Source organism: Rousettus aegyptiacus, unplaced genomic scaffold (genome assembly GCF_014176215.1).
Source record: "Rousettus aegyptiacus isolate mRouAeg1 unplaced genomic scaffold, mRouAeg1.p scaffold_m13_p_2, whole genome shotgun sequence".
NCBI classification, from domain to species: Eukaryota; Metazoa; Chordata; class Mammalia; order Chiroptera; family Pteropodidae; genus Rousettus; species Rousettus aegyptiacus.
Window position 1 is genome coordinate 219,715 of NW_023416295.1, and position 19,287 is coordinate 239,001.

At 66.1% G+C, this 19,287-nt stretch overlaps 2 protein-coding genes across 7 annotated transcripts in view; one reads left to right on the forward strand and one right to left on the reverse strand.

Moving 5' to 3' along the window:
• Positions 1-1,171: 1,171 nt before the first annotated feature.
• Positions 1,172-11,804, forward strand: STK25 (serine/threonine kinase 25). Of its 3 annotated transcripts, none has more exons than XM_036236030.1 (12): positions 1,172-1,269; positions 1,736-1,857; positions 6,075-6,305; positions 6,965-7,021; positions 7,518-7,626; positions 8,151-8,308; positions 8,394-8,579; positions 8,804-8,949; positions 9,142-9,256; positions 9,455-9,526; positions 10,850-10,986; positions 11,228-11,804. In XM_036236030.1, exons 2-12 carry the CDS (start codon positions 1,828-1,830, stop codon positions 11,265-11,267), a joined length of 1,281 nt encoding a protein of 426 aa, XP_036091923.1. In that variant the 5' UTR covers positions 1,172-1,269; positions 1,736-1,827; the 3' UTR covers positions 11,268-11,804. The 3 variants fall into 3 exon arrangements, with proteins under 3 accessions (XP_036091923.1, XP_036091922.1, XP_036091924.1); XM_036236029.1 differs by having other exon boundaries at positions 1,193-1,331; XM_036236031.1 differs by lacking the exon at positions 6,965-7,021 and having other exon boundaries at positions 1,193-1,331.
• Positions 11,805-11,864: 60 nt separating this feature from the next.
• FARP2 (FERM, ARH/RhoGEF and pleckstrin domain protein 2) overlaps positions 11,865-19,287 on the reverse strand; it is an 81,693-nt gene continuing 74,270 nt past the window's right edge. Inside the window, exons 21-28 of one of the 4 annotated variants that reach the window (XM_036236027.1) lie at positions 19,003-19,092; positions 15,649-15,669; positions 15,392-15,468; positions 14,334-14,452; positions 13,958-14,109; positions 12,988-13,095; positions 12,716-12,867; positions 11,865-12,475 (exon numbers count right to left, since the gene is read on the reverse strand). In XM_036236027.1, coding sequence (XP_036091920.1) covers positions 12,406-12,475; positions 12,716-12,867; positions 12,988-13,095; positions 13,958-14,109; positions 14,334-14,452; positions 15,392-15,468; positions 15,649-15,669; positions 19,003-19,092 — 789 coding nt within the window. In that variant the 3' untranslated portion in view covers positions 11,865-12,405. Of the gene's footprint in view, positions 12,476-12,715; positions 12,868-12,987; positions 13,096-13,957; positions 14,110-14,333; positions 14,453-15,391; positions 15,469-15,505; positions 19,093-19,287 lie in introns of those variants that run through there. The other 3 variants (XM_036236028.1, XM_036236026.1, XM_036236025.1) reach the window with 3 other exon arrangements.

Here is a 19,287-nt window from a genome sequence, read left to right on the forward strand (position 1 = left end):
ACATAAAATTTACAATTTTAACCGTTTTTAAGTGTATAATTTGGTGGCATTAAGTAACTCCATGATGTTGTGTAACCATCACCACTATCTGTAATCACCACGAACAGAAACTCTGCCCAAAGTAATAACTCCCCCCCACCCCTCGAATCGCTGGCTATTCTACTTCCAGTCTCTAGAACTGGCCTATTCTTGAGACCTCATGTAAGTGGAATCATACATCTATCGCTTTGCGACTGGCGCATTTCCCTTAGCATAATATTTTCAAGGTGTTATGTTTTAGCATGTGCCAGAACATAATTCGTTTAATTTCATTTTATTTATAATTATGGTGAAATACACAAAACATAAAATTCACCATCTTAATACGGCACAGTTCAGTCGTGTTAAGTCCGTCCACACGGAGGCGCAGCCGTCACTTCCGTCCCCAGAACTCAAGCGGCCCTCGGTCCCCCTTGGCCACGCCCCGCCCACCCCTCCGCCAGCCCCGGGCGCCACCACCGCGCTCTCCGACTCCGGTGGGGACCTCACAGGAGTGGGATTACAGTGTTTGTCCTTCTGCCTCTGGCTGATTTCACTGAACACAGGTCCACAAGGTTCCCCCAAGCGGCAGCAGGTGTCAGAACGGCCACCCTTTTCCAGGCTGAATGACCTCGCACTGTCCGTCTGCAGCACAGCCGCCACCCTCTCATCCCTCCAGGGCGCCGGGGCTGCTGCCGGCTCAGGGCCCGCCGGGTGGGGCAGCGCAGCAGCAGCGGGAGGGCCCAGCACCCAAGTGGACGCAGAGGGGCAAGCCGGACAGAGAGGGCGGAGAGGATGGGGAGGACGGAGGGCAGGAGGGAGAGCGGAGCGGGGGAGGGGGGCGGCGCAAGAGCAGGAACCGAGAAAGGGGAGAAGAGGGCGGGGCGGCCGCGACCCCAGAGCCCCGGCGCCCCGCCTCCAGGCCCCTGCCCCGCCCCACGGCCTGCCGGGAGACGTAGTCCAGAGCCTCTCAGGAATCCGGACTCGGAGTCCCAGCGAGCCCCGCGGCGCGCCTCCGGCTCGACAATGCCCCGCTCCATGGCCTGCCGGGACTTGTAGTCCAACGCCGACGGACCCACAGGCTCGAGGCGAGCGGCGGGACTCGCTGTCCCAGAGAGCCCCGCGCCTAGCCACGACGCCGCGCGCTGCCCTCCCCGTCGTCGCCGCCGGCCTTTCTCCGGCCGTCGCCGCCACTGCCGCTGCTTCGCGGGCTGGAGGGCCTGGGCGTCCCCGGGCGAGCGTAGCCTGCGGGTGGGAGCCTGCGCGGGCGCTGCGGAGCGGGCCGGGGGAGGCCGGGATGGAGCCCCCCGGAGGTGGGCGCGCTGCCGGGCGAGCCCGCGCCTGGGGCGGTTGGGCGGGGGCCGAGCGAAGTGGGGAGTGAGGCAAGGGGCAGGCACCGGGGGCGGGGCCCCGCGGCGGGGGGCTGGGCACCGGGAGCGGGGCCTGGTCTGGGGCAGGCGGGCCCGGAGGCAGGACCTGGGCCAGGGGCCGGGGTGGGAGGGGCTTCGAGGGGTGCCCTGGGTTGGAGGTCCTTCGGCGGGCGCTGGGCCACGGTCGGGCGGGGAGGCCGCAGTGGGACTTTTCCCGGGGTGGCGGCCGATCCTCTTGACTCCAGTCCGCCGTCCCGCCTGGAGCGCGTTCCCAGGGGCTCAGAGGAGGGGGCGGTCGCCCGCGTGCTCCGAACGGCCACCGAGCGAGCGGCCTGCACTCCCTCCAGTTGACTGAAGCGAGCGAGCCGGGCTCCAGAGCGTCGAGGCGGAATCTCAGGCCCCCCGGCGTTGCAGCGGCTGGTCTGAGGCCAGCGCAGACATGGCTCACCTCAGGGGGTTCGCCAACCAGGTGAGGCTTGGTTTCTGGATTGTGAGCGTGCGCGCGTGCCGGAGCCCTCCACTTTCCCCACAAGAGCAGTGACTGCGGACTCCAAGAAAAGAAAGGGCACAGGCTACGAAGGCACATCTTTCGCTGAAGAGTATCACGTAGGCCGTTCTGGGGTTTCAGAAGAGCCTCCTGGAAGGGTGTTTGCGGTGAAGGGAACAGTGTTCCTGGGGAGCCCCCTGATGCACTTCTGGGGGCCACAGTGGGGAGCAGTCCTGAAGTGCTTGGGCTTGCTGGGGCTCAGGGCTGACTCTGCGTGGCTGGTGTGGGTTTTGTGCAGCAGCCCACGGGCATCAGGATCAGTGGGGCAGGTGGCTTGAGGCGTGACCCCATGGGCTGCGCATCTTCTGGGCCGGCGAAGGTCCGGTGCACACCGGAGCCTCGGCCTGGCGGCAGTTGTTCGCCCGTTGACTAGGCCAGGGGCTCCGGGAGACCTCTCCCTGATGGGCAATGGACAGGGGCTGGGGATGTGAGCAGGCGGCTCGTGCGCAGGAGCTGGTGTGCAGGGCCAGCCCCCGACACGTGTTTGTGTCCCCAAGCAGAGGCGGGGAGGCCGCCCAGGCCGAGAGTACCCGCCTGGGCGATGCCGTCGTCTTTCTCTTTGGTCGAGTGGTTCTTGCAATTCCTGGCACCGAGCCATCTCGGGGGTGTCCGGCTTTGCATGTCAACCGGCTGATGCTGGGGGACCCTTTGCAGTGTGCCCTGAGTTTGGGATGAGGACCTGCCACGGGCCCCCGGAAAGGGGGGTGCGCACGCGCGAGTGGGGGCTTGTGGTCTGCACCTCCCCCCCTTTTTTGTTTCAAAGCAAGTGTGACCTGACACTGACGTCAAGTGGAATAGGTCCCCTGGTGGCCGAGTGTCCCCGAGTCCTCGCTGTTAGATGGTGGTCTCCTTGACATGTTGGTTTGGGGTGTTTTAGGGTGACTGCTGCGAGGTGTTGGGATGGTTGTCCTCTGGCTCCCTGGCCCCCCGAGCAGAGGTGGCCGCAGGCACAGCGGACAGCTGTCCGCGTGCAGGGGGAGGGGCTGCAGCCAGAGGTCAGCCCCAGCCTGTCTGGCGGAGTATCCCGGAAGCCACTGCCAGCAGGGCCGGGCGTCCTGGGCCCGCTGTGGCCGCCATGGGCTCCGGGGCTGCCTGGCTGACACTGAAGCAAGATGTTTCGTGTGTTTTGGCGTTTTGTGTCCTGTAGAGTGCGTGACCAAGATCCCGGGAGGGCTCTGCCTCCAGTTCCTTTCTAGGAGCTGTGGGGACGGCTCCCGCGTACCTGCACTGCCACCGGCCCACGGGATGGGCTGGGGTGTCCAGTCACATCCGAGAGGGAGCGCAGGAGCGGAGGGGCTGGGAGGGGACCCCAAAGGAAGGAAGCCCCCTTTGTCCTTCAGGGGCGGAGAGCTCGGCCTTTGTTGGTGGCAGGAAGCTCGACAGGATGGCATTTTCTCTTGAGAAGGTTGTCCCTGGCCCTGCGGGGTAGTCCCTGTGTGGGGCAGCAGCCGGGCTCCCGCACAACCTGCACTCCTGCCGCTGCGTCCCCCGAATGGCTGCATGGGAGCGCCGTGTGCTCGTGCGACGGTCGGGGTGGCATTGGGTCACGGGGGACGCTGATGCAGACGCGCTGCCAGGCGGTGGCCCCGGTTCCAGCGGCGCCAGGGCTGATCTGGAGAGCGGGGGTGTCGGCTGCCAGAGCCCGCCGCGCGACCGGAGCGAGGTCCAGGCCCCGTGCACGGTCCAGGAGGGCGGCCTGGGCCCCCCAGACCTTTCCTGCACCTGGCGGGGCTGGGAGTGGGTTGTCCCTGTGATAAACTTGTAGGTTCGGCATGGCCCGGAGGGTCCCCATCATGCCTCGTCTGCTCAGTTGACTGACCCGCAGCAGTGGGGACCCCGGGGGTGTGAGAACGGGGTCGAGGCCTGGACTCTGGCCGAGGGGTGCGCTCTGCCCTCCTGCTTGAGGCAGTGGGGGTCTGAGCACATGGCCTGGGCTCCCCTCGTCGACGGCTGTGGCTCCGACCGTGTGTGTCGAGTGCTGGGGTGTAGTCAGCAGAGCCAGACGGTGGACGTGTCACCGGCAGAGGCCTGAGGGGACCCCAACATCTAGGGCAGTGATGCCGACCGGTGCTGCCAGGCCTCGGCTCCACTTTCTCCAGGGCTTCCCTTGGGCCATCTTCGGAGAGGGACATGAGGTCAGGCACCAGTTGGACGGGCGTCCCTGGACGGCTCAGCGTGAGCTGGGGGCAGGCTGTGGCCCAGCAGTCCAGTGGACCGCCACCCAGGGCCCGAGCAAGCACGGTGACCCTGCTGGCGGAGGAGTGGCCACCGCGGCCAGGGCCAAGCAGGGAGCCGCGATGTGCTTGCCCAGAGGAGGAGCGGGCTTTTCCTCCGTCAGGAAGGGGTTCCGTGCTGGTGGCCGAGTAGCCCGCCGTGTGGGCCGTGCGCTCTTGGGGTTGGCTCTGTTCTCCGATCCGTCCCACCCGCCCGCTCCCTGACGCCGCCGAGCAGCCGTGCGGCGGACCCTGCGCTCTCCTCTTGCTGCTTGAGCCTCCATCTTGGCTTCGGGGACTTCCTGGCAGACGGTCGTCGCTTCTTGCAAGTGCCCCAGGTTGCCGGTTCCGGGGAGGGAGTGAGAAGGGCTGTGTTCCTTAACAGGCCGAGCCAGGGTGCTCGTGGACACCTCACTGGCCCGCTTGGGGCGCCTGTCTCGGCTGCCATGTCCTCGGCCTTGCCCGGCCTGCCCCGTGGGAGGATTCTGTATCTGTGGAGACCCCGCGTCTGGCCCTGACCTGCCAGCGTGCGGCCCAGCCAGCTGCCCCCAAAGCGCCCATCTCCGTGTAGCTTTTGCTCTTCTGGCTTACCTGGCCAGCCGTGCCCGCAGGTGTGGGCCTGAGGGCATCCCCCTCCCTCCTGGTCACGAACCCCGGGCGGCAGCTCACTGGGCAGTTTCTGGGTGACGTGTGGTGTGTGGAGCCGGTCGGCCCTGGCGTGAGTCTGGGCCCCGTGGACCCTGAGCATGCTATGGATGACGCTCGGGACCCTGGCCGGCCCTCAGCACCTGGCGCAGCAGGTGCGATTTTGCCGCTTCGCGCTAGCCCTGTGCAGGTGCTCGGGGGTGTGGGCAGCCCCTTCCGAGGCAGGTGCTCTGTGGGCTGGAGCCCAGTTGGCTTGGGGACCCTTTCTGCCTCTGGGTGAGATGCTAGGTTCACACCCCAACGCCGCTGAACCCCATGTGGGTCCTTCGTGGTCAGCAGGCCTGTGGGACTGCCCCTGGCTTCCTGAGAGCACGTCCTGGTGGGCAGAGGGCATGCTGTGTCCTCAGGAGCCCAGAAGCCACACGGGTGGGGCTGGGGGCTGCCCGGTGGCCCCGGCCGGCTCTCCGCGTTGCTGACCTTCACGCAGCCCCCACGCTGAGCCGTCTCAGGCTGTGACGTCCTGAGGCTCAGGGTCAAGGCTGTGGCGCTCGGCTTGCGGACGCCGCTCTGCCAACCCCTTCCCAGCCGTCTGCACCGCGGCCTTGTGCCTGTCAGGCCTTGTCTGCGTTCAAGTCTGAGGGACACACGGGGCGCTTTCTGTGATATTTGTGTCTGGGATGAGGCGTCCAGGAGGCATTGCCGTGCAGCTCAGTGCTGGCTTCCCCCGAGACTGGGTTGGGGTGACGAGGGAAGCCCTTTCAGGTGTGGCTGCCAGGTGCACGGGGCGAGCTCGGGTGTGTGTGTTTCAAACGAATAGACTTTAGTTTTTAAGCAGTTGACTTTACAGGAAAATGATACATTTCTCGCTCCCCCTTCTAAATCTGCTATTAACGGCTGGCTTTAGGGTGCTAAAGTTTGTTAGAAGATGAGTCGACGTTGATACGTTGTTTTTAACCGAGCCCCCGCACCTCACAGCATCGGGGCCAGTCTCACTGCCTGGTCGCCATGCTCCACCTGCACGTCCCTTTTAACCCGCCGCTGTTAACCCGCCGCTGCGTCTTGCGTGGTGCCGCCCACCGTGGGAGTGGCCGCAGGTGTGATCTCTTGGCGCCTCAGCCGGCCCCACGCCTGCCGTCTGGGCTGGAGCCAGGCGCCTGCGCTCTCGAGGGCCTTTGCCCCGGGTCCTTGCCCTGGACTGAACCGGTGACGGAGGGACTGAAAAGAACCCGCGAGCTCTGTGCGCGCGAGGCCGCGCCCCCTGACGCCGCGCCTCGCCCGCAGCACTCGCGCGTGGACCCCGAGGAGCTCTTCACCAAGCTGGACCGCATCGGCAAGGGCTCCTTCGGGGAGGTGTTCAAGGGCATCGACAACCGCAGCAAGGAGGTGGTGGCCATCAAGATCATCGACCTGGAGGAGGCGGAGGACGAGATCGAGGACATCCAGCAGGAGATAACCGTGCTCAGCCAGTGCGACAGCCCCCACGTCACCCGCTACTTCGGCTCCTACCTCAAGGTGCCCGTGGGGGTGGGGGGCGGGAGTGGGCGGCCCAGGGTTCCGCGGGGCTGCTGGGAGGCCAGGCCTGCTCTGAGGCGAGGGGCCCTGACAGGAGCACAGACACAGCTTCTCGAGGGAGCGGCCCCCAGAAAACAGGAGCCCGAGGGCCCTGCTGGAGGTTCCTGGTGCCACCCTCCGGGGACGCCTGGGGGCGGCGGGGTGAGAACAGGCCTCCAGGGTCAGGGGCTCTGAAGCGGCCACGTGACCCCACTGCCTGGCTGTGCCATGTCTTGGAGGGGCTGGGGTAACCCCCACGCATCCGTGAGGCCCTGCTAGGAGCGCTCTGGGACCCCCAAGCCAGCGCCCGGAGCCCAGTGCTAGCCCGTGGGGGCCTGCCCAGGGGCTCCTGGTGTGCAGGTGTGTCGAGGCGCGTGCCGGCTGGGCAGGCCGTTTTCCCAGCCTGGTTTTGGCGGGGGTGGGGGGTTAGCAGAGCGGACAGTGGCCCTCGGCCGTCTGCAGAGCTGCTGCAGTAGGGGTGTTGGGAGGAGCGGGTGGGGCTGCTGGAGCCCTCCCCCGGAGGGCCCTGAGCGTTTGGAACCCCGCTGGGGAGTGCGTCCTGCGGCCTGGGGCGCCCTGTGCTGGCTGCCACATGCCGACAGCCCTTTCTCCGGTCCCAGAGCACGAAGCTGTGGATCATCATGGAGTACCTGGGCGGCGGCTCTGCACTGGACCTGGTGAGGTGTAGGCCCCAGCCGTGGGCAGCTTGCCAGGCAGGGCCACAGGACAGGTTGCCACGGGGCCCTGACAGTGCCCCCGGGCCACCGCCACGGGCTCTGGGCTCCTGGGGCTCTCTCCTTCACTGTCTTGGTGCCTCAGCCTCAGTCGGGGGCTGTTTGCAGTCCCCTCGGTTGATGCTGAGGGGTCCGGGGCCTCTGCTGGCTTGTGGGGCACAGGTGGGGTTAGCGCCTCTGGACACACGGGCTCAGGAGTGTGGCAGCACCCTGTCCTCATCTACCTTCCTGGCGAAGGCGATGGTGGCCTTTGTTCTCTGAGAAGAGCCTCCCCCACACCCATCTGGCCTGCACCCGAAACTTTGTTTTAGAAGTAGGGAGGGGAAGCCCCCACCATCCACAGGGTCACCCTCATGGGGGTGCGGTCAAGCTCAGGCCTGGCCGTGGGCGAAGGAGGTGGGGGGTGAGGCGTCTGAGGCCCCGCCCCATCTGTGTGCAGCTGAAGCCGGGCCCCCTGGAGGAGACCTACATCGCCACCATCCTGCGGGAGATCCTCAAGGGCCTGGACTACCTGCACTCGGAGCGGAAGATCCACCGGGACATCAAAGGTCCCCGGGCTCGCCTCCCCTCCGGGCCCCCGAGCTCGCCAGCCTGGGAAGGCCCGGGCGTGAGGCGGCAGGCCTCTGTGCGGCGCACGCGGCCGGTGGGGCTGGGGGCCTGGGGCCTGGGGCCTGGGGCCCGGGGCCCTCGCAGCTCCGCACTGCTGGCCCTTACCCCCTGCGGCCACCGGTCACTGCCGGTGTCGGGGAGATGCCGGTGCCACGCCCTCACGCCCCGGGGACACCAGCCGTGTGCGCTCCTGCTGGGAGAGCCAGCACTGTGGGCCGGCCCTGCCCTGCTGAGTCTCTGGGGAGAGGTCAGGGCCCCCCGCGTGCTGGCATGGAAGGCACGGACGGGGAGGGCCCCTCGCGCTCGCGGGCGCTTCCCGTCCGTGCCCTGGCCTGGGCCTGTCTCTGGGCGGCTGGGGGGAGGCAGAGCTGAGCGAGGCCCCCCCAGCAGGTGCTGCTCCAGGCAGCTGTGTGCTGGGGCCTCCCTGGCTCGAGCGTGACACCTGGTGTCCTGTGTCGAGCAGCTGCCAACGTGCTGCTCTCGGAGCAGGGCGACGTGAAGCTGGCGGACTTCGGGGTGGCGGGGCAGCTCACGGACACGCACATCAAGAGGAACACGTTCGTGGGCACCCCCTTCTGGATGGCGCCCGAGGTCATCAAGCAGTCGGCCTACGACTTCAAGGTGGGCCCGGCGGCCGTGACGGCAGTGGCGCTGGCAGGGCTCGGGCCACCCCGGTGCCACGTGTCCTGTGTGGCTCTCTGTCTAGGCTGACATCTGGTCACTGGGGATCACGGCCATTGAGCTGGCCAAGGGTGAGCCTCCGAACTCTGACCTCCACCCCATGCGCGTCCTGTTCCTGATCCCCAAGAACAGCCCGCCCGTGCTGGAGGGCCACCACAGCAAGCCCTTCAAGGAGTTCGTGGAGGCCTGCCTCAACAAGGACCCCCGATTCGTAAGCCTCCAGTCCCTGGCTCGTGGGGTGGGCTGGGGCCACGTGGCTGTGCCCGGGCCCGCCCTCTGGGAGGTCTGCAGAGGCCCCTCCCCGAGCCTCCCCCAGGGCCCCTCACTGAGGCCTCCCAGAGAGCAAGCTGCCTGAGCCTGCTGCAGTCTCCGGGTGGAGCCGCGCTGTCCCCTGGCCGGTGACCTGGGTCCTGACCTGCATCTGTCCCCCGGCAGCGGCCCACGGCCCGGGAGCTCCTGAAGCACAAGTTCATCACGCGCTACACCAAGAAGACCTCCTTCCTCACCGAGCTCATCGACCGCTACAAGCGCTGGAAGTCGGAGGGCCATGGCGAGGAGTCCAGTTCAGAGGACTCTGACATGTAGGGCTTGTCCCTGGGGGGTCCCGGCCCTGGGCGCCATGGTGCAGGCAGCGTCCCCACTCGGGTGGACAGGTGCTAGCGGCCGGGGACCTGTGCAGGGCCCCATCAGCGTGTAATGGGGAGGCCCAGGCGTTTGCTCGGGACTTGTGGGGCTCAGCCCCCCGCCCTCATGACTGTTGTCCTCCCCCACAGTGACGGGGATGCTGAAGACGGGGAGCAGGGCCCCATCTGGACGTTCCCCCCCACCATACGGCCGAGCCCGCACAGCAAGCTGCACAAGGGATCGGCGCTGCACGGCCCCCAGAAGGTCTGGCCCGCCAGGCCCCCGTCCTGCGCACGCCGAGCTGAGGGTGGGGCTGCCAGGGCGAGTGGGAGGGGGCTCTGGGGGTAGCGCAGCCCCTAGCCTAACCACACAGGCTGCGCTTCTCCAGGAGGCGGGAAATGGGGTAGGGGTGGGGGCCCCCCCGCTTCTCAGCTAACCCTGCCGGGGCCCTTGCTTTTGCAGTCCGCTGAGCCTGCCAAGAGGCAGCCGAGGTCCCAGTGCCTGTCCACGCTGGTCCGGCCTGTCTTTGGAGAGGTGAGGGCCGGGCCAGGGGTCCTGTGGGGGGGTGCTGGCCAGCCCCATCCGATACCTGGGGTTCCCCTGGCCCGTGGAGCCCAGTGCTGTTTGATTTGTGGGCCAGGCATTCTGAGCAGGGTTAGGGATGGTTGGGACAAACTGCTCTGACGTGCCCCTTCAAGTTCCCTGGCCTGCCTCTGTGCCCCGGGGTCCCAGGGCAGCTTGAACTGCAAACATGGGATGAGCAGAAGAGCTGGGATGTGTAGGTGTTGGGTGTTAGGCCCAGGCAGGGGGCGCAGGGGCAGCTGAGCCCCCCGTGGTTATGCGACCTTTGTGTCACCTGCTGATGGGTGGTCGGTAGCACAGCAGGAGTGTGACAGCTAGGAATCCCTACGCCCTGGACGTGTGGCCATGGGTCACGTGGCTGGTTTCTGCCCCAGGTGACAGCAGCACCTGGAGGCCAGGGAGGGCAGACGGGACATGAGCCCGGAGGCAGCAGAGCCCTCCCGAGGAAGGTGGGGGCACCGGGGCTGGGCACTGGGAGCTCATGGAGCTCAGACAGCTGGATCCAAGGCCAGTCCCCGCGCTGGGCCCTGTGTGGGGTGTGGCCCGGGACGGGGGGCCTGCCTGGCATCTCTCCGGGCTTCGAGCCTGTGGCACGGGGGAGGGGGCTGTAGGCTGGGCTCCCTGTCGCGGTGTTTGTGGAGTGATCGCGGAGCTCAGTGACCACGCAGAGCCCCCCTAGGCTGGCAGGGCCCTGGGGGGAGGGGGGGAGGCTGGTTTTGTGGGCTGGGCCTGAGCTCAGGGCTGCCGGGCAGGGCGTCTTGTTCCTGTCAGGTGTGGAGCGTGGCAGGGAGCTCCATGCCGACCCGTCCAGCCCATCCCTACCACGTCAGTGCCTGCAGGGACTCCCAGCCCGTTCCTGCTGCTCAGGACAGCGGAGGCTGAGGGGTGGCTGCTGGCGCCCTCAAGCCCCAGAGGTCAGAGCTGGCCGCTGGGCGTCCCTGAGCTGTGTTCTCAAGTCTGTTAGTCCTGAGCCAAGAGCTGCCGTGACCCACAGTTGGGAATCAGCCATGATTCCCATGACAGGGCCCCGCCAGGCCGGGTGGGGCTCCCTGTGGCCACTGAGCTCTGAGCTCCCTACACAGCCAGCCATTAGCTGTCACGGCCTGAGGGGCTGCCAGGGACCCCTCTTGAGAACCCTGATCTGAGCCTCCGTGAGTGGCGGCTCTGCCTTCGGGCTGGCTGGACCCCTAACCAGGGCCTTCGGGGGCCCCCACCGCCCTTGCCCGGCGGAGGAAGGGGTGAAAGCCTGCAGCCGGGCCGGTGCTGTGCCCACAGCTCAAAGAGAAGCACCGGCAGAGCGGCGGGGGCGTGGGGGCGCTGGAGGAGCTGGAGAACGCCTTCAGCCTGGCCGAGGAGTCCTGCCCCGGCATCTCGGACCAGCTGATGGCCCACCTGGTGGAGCGGGTGCAGCGGTGAGGGCCCTGGAGGATGCGTTTCTGCCTTTGGCTTCGGGCTGGGGAGGGGTGGGCGGGCTCCCCTGCCTTCCTCAGGCCACACCTGGAGGGCCCGAGAGCAGCTCCTGTGGGGGGTGGGCGGCTCACAGGGTCCCCACCCCCTTCCTGAGCTGCTCGGTGCTGCCACCTGGTGGCTCCCTGCGGGACCTGCACGTGGGGGCAGGAGCAGCGACAGGCCCGACAGGCCCGTCTCTTGTAGGTTTTCACACAACAGAAACCACCTGACGTCCAGCCGCTGAAGCCGCCCGTGGACGGGGAGCGGGCAGGGTGGCCTTCGTTGAGCTCTGTGAGGACCTCGCTGACTTGGAGCCCCTCACGCCATGTCACGGTCACGGGGGCCTCACCGCCGGGTCCCAGCCCCTGCCCTGTGTGGAGGGCTGTCCCCCGTCCCTTCCTGGCTGGGCTGAGGTTACAGCCGGCAGCAAAGACCGCTGGAGAACCAAGTGGCCCTGTGGGGGCAGCGGGCTCCGTCCCCTCAGGCCTCCTTGGCAGGGCCACCCCTTCCCCCAGGCTCACTGGATGCAGCCGCTTGGACGGGGCGTGGAGACTGTCGGCCCAGCCCCCTCCCCTGCCTGGGGCCCGATGGCCCTGGATTGATTTGCCTTGTGGTGTGAGACCAGGTGCCGTGTCTTCTCGCAAGCGCACGCGTCAGCCAGAACATTTTGTATTTTAAGAAAACTGAACTCTGCTTCCCTGTATCTTCCGAGGTTGAGGTGTTGGTGTCATGGGACGTGGAGCGGCTCCTGCCCCTTCCTTTCAATAAACACCTGAATCGAGCTGTGCTGGTGGTGGGCGGGGACCTCGGGGGGCCGCACACTGAACAGAGGACACAGGTGTGGGGACATGCCCTTTATTTTTGGCCACACGCACGTTAGCATAAGTGAAGCGTGTGTGTGCACCTCCCCGTCTACAGAACCCCGGGGCCCCAATAAATTAGGGGCCTGGCCCTCCCAGGGCCACACGGGGACTTTGGTTTCCACTTGTCTGGAGGTATGTGGGGCGGGCACCAGGGTGGCTTCCACTGGACGTGCGTGCAGCTGTGGCCCGAGGCTTGTGCCCCACCCATGGTCGACCTGGACTGAAGGACAGGCAGCCGGGCCACCCTGGTTCCCGTCCAGAGCCAGCCCTTGGCGGGGCCCGCTCTGAAGCGGGAGGGGGCAGGCGGCCAGCTCTGGTCACACTGAGCCCGGCCGGTGTTTCCGCTCATGTGCGTGTTCTGCCCAGGGCCCCAGAGGCCCAAGGGGTGCACTGGGTCTCGAGGGGGACCCAGATGTTGCCGTGAGGCCGGCCACCCTGCTGGTCCACTGTCGGGAAGACTCGGGACAGCCACAGGGCGAGTGCTCCCCCCGCTTCCTTCCTCACTGGGCAGCGTGAGCTTCATGCCTCCTCCTCGGGGGGCCCGGCCCTCCCAGGCGAGCTGCTGGCGCTCTCAATCACCTCCATCCACCTGGGGAGCAGGTTGGCCTGTCAGACTCCAGGATGCTCACCTGGGAGGCTGGGCACACTCTGGCCATCAGACCGGGGGGCTCAAGTATCTTCCCAAGAACGACCCAGGACACAGAGTACATGGGACAAACCAGGGGCCAGTGGGGGCCCCAGAGGCAGTGCCCGGCTCTCCTCATCCAGGACCAGAACCCCTGGCTCCAGCCCGCCACGGGGGACAGGGCCAGGCTGCCCGCACAGTTACCTCCCAAATGTGTACTTGCTCTCGGCCCGGAAGAAGTAGACGTGCGACTTGAACTGCAGCTTGAAGACGTGCTCCTTGAGGATGCCGTCGGCCTCCTGGGGCACACTCACGCGGTAGCCCAGCAGCGGGAGGCTGGCCAGGGGGTGGTCGTCCTGCAAGGCGGCGCAGGCCCGTCTGTGGGTGTGACTCTGCCTGCCCGCCACCCTCCCCGCACCCGGCAGCAGGGTCAGACGGCCCACCGCAGGGGCGGGGGGCAAGGGCGGCCTCCCTACCTGATGAGTCTTGTAGAAGAACAAACAGAAATTGGTGAAGACCACCCAGAGCTTCTGCCATCCGTTACTGTTTTTGAACTTCCTCAGCAGATATCCTGAGAGCTGGTTCTGAAAAAAGGCGTAAGGGTGTCCGCCAGGGTGGTGAGACCCCAGAGCCGTCACCCTCCTGGTCCAGCCTCCCGGGGGAGGAGTGCTCCCCAGGAGTGTGGGCCAGCCCTGCAGGCTCGGCTGCAGCCTGGATTTTACTTCTCAGCTGCCAGGACCAGTGGTGTCCTCGGCACCTAACAGCCTAACAGGGTTCCGTCCCCCCCTTACCGGCAGGCAGTTTCCCAACTGCCACAAGCGCCCTGGCCCGAGGGGGAGCCCCAGCGGAGCACGTGGACAGTACGCGGTGGGAGGGGAGGGTCGTACCCAACCCCTGGAGGCCCTGAGTGTGACGGGGGCCACACGAGGTGAGGGCTGAGCCGCCTTCAGCACTGAGGCGAGGTGGGAGGCCCGGCCCCGGTGGCCCGCAGGCCACTGCCTCCACTTCTCGTGCCCTCACCCTGGGGTAGGCACGTGGAGCCCTCTCCGAGACGTGGGCCTGCACCCAGTGACCGGTGGCTGAGGAGGTGTCCTGGGTCCTGGCCCCAGGCTCGCAGCGGGTGCACTCGCCCATCCACATGCACCCTGCATGTCAAGCCCTACCTGGTGGGTGAGCCCAGGGCTCCCCCAGGTTCAACAGCTCAGAAACCACACTGAGATGAATGGCTGGAGTGCCAAGTGATGGAGGCAACAGCCCTTGGTGACAGTCCCTTTGAGAACGCCTGGGACACCGGCCCCGGGCTTTTCCCAGCACACGGCTCAGTCTCCCTCACTGGTCTGTGTCACCCCCAGCCCTGGCAAACCCCGGGCTGCTGTCCCAAGGGGACTTCCCAAGCTGACCTCCTGCCCTGGGCAGGCGGTCTGGGGGCCCCCGCGCCCACCGTACCTCGACGGCCGCGCTGCGGTCGGCTCTGGAGACGCTGGTGCTCCGGCACCAGCACACGTGTGCGGTGCTGCTGGCCCGGGGCGCGCCCTGCCCCTCCGGGGGGCCACGGGCGTCGGCCGGCTCCTGCTCCAGATGGACCTCGTCAGAGGGTCCTGGGGGACAGGGCAGCCGTCCGCTCAGAGGGAACGGGCCTCGGGCAGGGGAGCCCTCGGGCCCAGGCCAGGTGTAGGCAGAGGGCGAGACCCCACGGCCGTGCCGGCCCAGAACGGCCCTTGTGAGAAGACGCCTGGGGACAGGGACAGCCGCACCGCAGGAAACCGGTTTGCAGAAGAGCCTCCTTGGGGGCCCCGGGGGTCTCATGGTGGGCGGGACTCACTGCGGGGCGGGGTGCACGCCACGCTGCCCGGCAGCTCCAGGGGCGTGGTGCCACTGCCCTTGGCCACTTCGATGGCGGAGTCCAGGTCCTGCATCCACTTCTCCTTCTCTAGCCGAGAGCTGCGGGGCGGGGCCGAGGCTCAGGACTGTCTGCAGGGCGCAGTTAGGGTCCCCCCCTGCACCGGCCTCGGGGGGTTAGGTCAGGAGGTCGGGTGCCTGCGTCGCCCCGTGCCCGTCTTGTGGGTCTAGCAGTGCGGCTGGTGGTCCAGCCTGCACCCCCCGGGACTGGTAGTGCCAGCATGGAGCAGGGCTCTCTACAGCAGGGGTCCCCAACCTTTCTGGTCCCAGGGCCAGGTGCCATGAGAACTTAACGCCCGGGGAGCTGAGGCGGAGCTGAGGCGGCGATGCTGGTGCTGGGAGCAGCTGCAGGTACAGATGCAGCTGCGCTCACTGGCCCGCGACTCACCTGCTGCTGTGCAGCCAGTTACTAACAAGCCACAGACCTTCCAGATCCGCAGCCCGGGGGGCTGGGGATCCCTGGGCTAGGACACTACAGTCTCCTTCCTGCTGCCTCGGGGCGGGGGGCGGGGGCGGCGCAGGGAAAGTGGCCATTTGCCCCTGAGCTGGGCCTAGTGAGCCCCGTGCTGCACAGCCCCTGGGGGCGGGATGCAGATGGGGACCCTGGCGTGGCCACCTGGCTGGGCTTGCCCACTGGCCCACTCGGCTAACCCCTTGGCTTGAGTGCGCCAAGGGCTCGTGCCCCAGGAGACGGGCCGTCCTCGCGTGCTGTGAGTGCACGGCTGGGCGCTGCGGGCACGCTCACACGCTGTGAGTGCACGGCCGGGTGCTGCGGGCACGCTCACACGCTGTGAGTGCACGGCCGGGTGCTGCGGGCACGCTCACACGCTGTGAGTGCACGGCCGGGTGCTGCGGGCACGCTCACACGCCTCTCGCGCCCTCCCAGCCCCCCCAGTGGAGAAGCACGTTGAACACACGTCTGCCCAGCGACTCTGAGGGGACGTGGCCGCGACAGGGAGGCCCCGCTGCTGGCCCCCTTACCCGGCTGCCACCACGATGGTCTTCTGAGCCGCGCAGATGGTGAAGCAGTGAGGGACAGGCCGCGCGCTCGCGTCCACCTGCGGGCGGGAAGGGTGGGGGTGGAGCAGCAGCAGGGCTGGCCGGACACGGTGACGCGGGAGCTCTGTGCTGGCCAAGTCTACGCTGACTACGGGGGGCTACGGGAGGCACGAGGAGTCCCCACGGCACCTGCCACCCGGGTGGGCGGGCGGTGGACCACGGGGCACCCGACTACTCACCGGTGGGTCCAGCACTATTAGCTGAAAATCAAGCACAGAGAGAAGCGGTGAGCACTACCGTCACCGGAGAGGGAGCCGCACAGTTCGCATGAAGCGCTGGGGACCAAAACCCAGCGTGCGCAGGTCCGGAGAAAAGCCTGCGCAGACTCGTCTCGGCTATAAGCGACTAAGTGGAACTTTCAGAATAACAGTGACCCGACCGCACCTGGAAGCACGGACGGCAGACGGCCCTCTGAGCGCGCGAGGCCACCCCAGGGCTGGGAGGGTGGTCTGACATTAGGAGCTGGCACGAGAAATGACCCGTCACAGAGTCAAAGAAGCAGGGACTCCGGGACGCTGACCACCGAGCCTTCCGCTGGACGTAAAGACCTGGAGCGAACGTGAGCGCTGGCCGGGGGGGCGACTGGGATGGTGGGTGATGTGCAGATCCAGCCACGCACATGACGTCTCCGTCAGTGACAGCCCACACGGGTGACAGTGGCCCCCAAGATCACAGTGCGGCCGAAAACTTCCTGCCACTCAGTGACGTCACAGCTGCCCACCACCCGGGCCTCACACGTCTCGACTTATTTTCTGTTGTGCTTGATTTAATACGTTGCCTTATAAATCTAGTGCAGCCTAAGTGGACGGCGTATGTCGCCCGCAGTCACACACGGTCACGGCCAAGGCCGTCACACTCACCCACCACTCGCTCGCTGATCCGAGCGACTTCCAGGCCCCGAGCTCCATTCACGGTGTGTGCCCTACACAGCATACCATTTTCTATCTTTTCTTCCCATGTTTATCTTCTATACTGTATTTTTATTGTGCCTTTTCTGTATTTAGCTATACAAATGCTCAGCACCGCCCTACGGCCACCCACAGTGTCCACTGCGGTCGCTGCTGTGCAGGCCGGAGCCCCGGGGCAGCGGCTGCGCGTGCGGCTCAGGTGCGTGGCGGGCGGTGCCGTCTCGGTGTAAGTTGCTCTACAGTCTGCACAACAGCAAAATCACCGAGTGACACGTTTCTCAGAACACAAGCCGCCATCAAGCAGCACGTGACTGTAATGCAATTTCCACAAAAAATCTCTGTGGTGTTTTGTAAGAACTTGTCTAAATGACTCCAAAATTTATTTGAAAAAATTAAATACTTGAGAATAGCAAAAAATTTTTTAAAAAGGAGATCGAATAAGGGATGAACCTTATTCATGCTTACGATCCCATGAATTAAGAGCTGCCAGGACAGAGAAGGGGCACAGGACACCCAGGAAGAACCCGAGTGAGAGGCGCGGGTGGCCCTCGCGGGGAAGACGGCCTTCCAGACCAGTGAGAAACGAGGGCCCAACGGAAGTCGGCTCACGGACGGCACGGGCAGAGCTCACGCCCCAATCTGACTTTATCCGACGAAACATTTTAGGGAGGTTCACTGAGAGAAATTAAACCACAATGCACCAGGAAACGAGGTGCTGACCCGATCTTGGCACGGAAAGGGCTTTCTGAGCCGGCCCTGGGGACAGAAGCCCTAAGGGGAAAAGGGACAGCTTTGACCACAAACACGTCTAAATTCACTCCTTCGGCAAGGACGTGCGAGATGCTGTTCTAGGAACAAGGCGACCACCGTCAAGACAGAGTTTAAATCCCACCCAGGAAAACCAGGCTGCAGCAGAGTGAAAAGGGCCGAGGGTCGGCCGGCGTCTTCAACAGCCTTTCACCGTGCGTGTGTGAAGAGCAGGAGGCCATGGCGGCCAGCGTGCCGGGCGCGTGGGCCTCCTGGAGTGTGGGGCGCGGGGTGCCCGGGGAGAGCTGAGGAGAACAGCCCGCGCGTCCCGGGGCCCTGGGACAGGTGCAGGCGCAGAGGCGCCCGGCGGGCTGGTCTGCAGGGCGGCTGCCTCACAGCCAGGACGCAGCGACATGTGAGCCACGCACACACGTGTGCGCGACGCGACCACGACGCCCTCAGAGTTCATCTCGAGGGCTCAGGCAAGGGCGTGCAGGGGGCAGAGACACATCGCTGTGTCACGGGGATGGGCTGGGGCTGGGCCCCCGAACCACCGCTTGCCCCTACTCAGTGAGGTGGCGGACGCATGGAAGGCGTGAGGACATCCCCGACGAGCCGCTGAGCAAAACCTGTGCAGGTTACACAGTGTCTTGTAAAAGGGCGGGTCCCCTGTGCGACAGAAACGGCCCAGCGGGGAGCGGGGCGCGTCCCCCTGGGAAGGCCAGCCGCCCCCACTGTACACTCCCCGTGGAGTCATGTCACTTTTAACGGCACTTTAAAACACATGGGATCTGCTTCCCGCGGCGGCAAGTGAGCTCACTTGAGCCAACCCCACCGACCCCCTTGCTGGGCGCAGGAAGCTGAGGGCCTGGCGGGCAGGGCTGGAGGGCTGCTCTGGGCTGCGGTGGTGGAGACAGCAGGGCGGAGCGTGGCCGAGCCCCGTCACGGACAGCGAGGCGCGAGGGGAGGGGCCACTGCCGTGGGAGGCCCTGGCCAGGTGGCAGAGCCCACGGCAAGGGCTGACTTTGGCCTGCCGCCTAGGCCACTCCCAGAGACCCACTCCCAGAGACGGCCCAGACTACGCGGCTGTGCGGCGTGTGCTGGGGGCAGGCGAGAGCAGCGTGCGGACGTCTGCACAAGGGTCGCCCCACGGCCCCAGACAGCGCCCTCCTCGGGCCAAGGGCAGCACTGCTCACGAAGGGGAAGGTCGACCGCCAGCACGGAGGACGGACAGTTTCTGCTCATCAGCGACAGCAGGACAGTCCGAGTCGCACCGCGCCTGTGACAGCGGGGGCATGGGTGCACCCCGGGAGCCCCGCGCGGTGTAGACAGTGCTCTCAGCCCGCAACTACGGGCGGGGGCCGAGCTGGTGACTCTTCGCGAGGCGGAGGGGACAGGGCGCACCAGAGGCCACGCAGGACTCCGAGGCGGGACCCCACACGTGTGTGTGGGGAAGAGGCCGCGCACCAGCAGTGAGGTGGCTGGCCATTTTACAGCTGTGAGTGTGTGCACGTGCGTGTGCGTGTGTGTGAAATAACTCCTTACACTGCCATGAAGAGCTAAGATGGTCAGAGTAAGAGCAAAGAGATGTGAGTATAAAATCAAAGGAGCGGAACTCTGCAGTCTTAGGAGCTGGCGGCTCAGCCCCCAGCTGCCCAGCAGCATAGCACCCAGTGCCCACCCGGGGCCCTGCACAGGGTAGACACGGTGCGTGGGGCCTTGACCTGCGGGTGTTGGCGGTGACCCCAGGGCCAGGTGTGGACAGCCCTGGGAGGGCCGTGGGGGAGCCCTGTGAGCCCCGAGACCAGTGGGGACAGAGCAGAGCCCAGCAGGTGCTTTAAGGGAGGAGGCCTGGACCCGACGGCACCCCGCACTCACCAGCATGCCGCGGAGCGGAAGGACACCACGGGTCCGGAAGCAGCTGGTCCCCGAGACGCCTCTGCTCGTGTACAGCAGCATGTCTGAGAACTGAGCCGGGAAGCTTTAGATAACTACGTTTTAAAAGCAAGTAACAGGGTTTCGACATCTTAACTGTCAGTGGTTATCAGATCTATTCAGCTTGCTGAGATTTTGGCAAAAAAGGGATTTTGACTTCATTCATACAATCATTTTGACCAGAGATACTGGGCAATCTCAGGGACGGGTGGGCATTGGGGCCCAGCC

Coding starts and splice junctions, on each gene's coding strand:
- STK25 (XM_036236030.1), top strand. CDS start 1,828: ATGGCTCACCTCAGGGGGTTCGCCAACCAG. Junction 9,257..9,454: donor CGCTGCACGGCCCCCAGAAG/GTCTGGCCCGCC, acceptor TTGCTTTTGCAG/TCCGCTGAGCCTGCCAAGAG. Junction 10,987..11,227: donor CTGGTGGAGCGGGTGCAGCG/GTGAGGGCCCTG, acceptor CGTCTCTTGTAG/GTTTTCACACAACAGAAACC.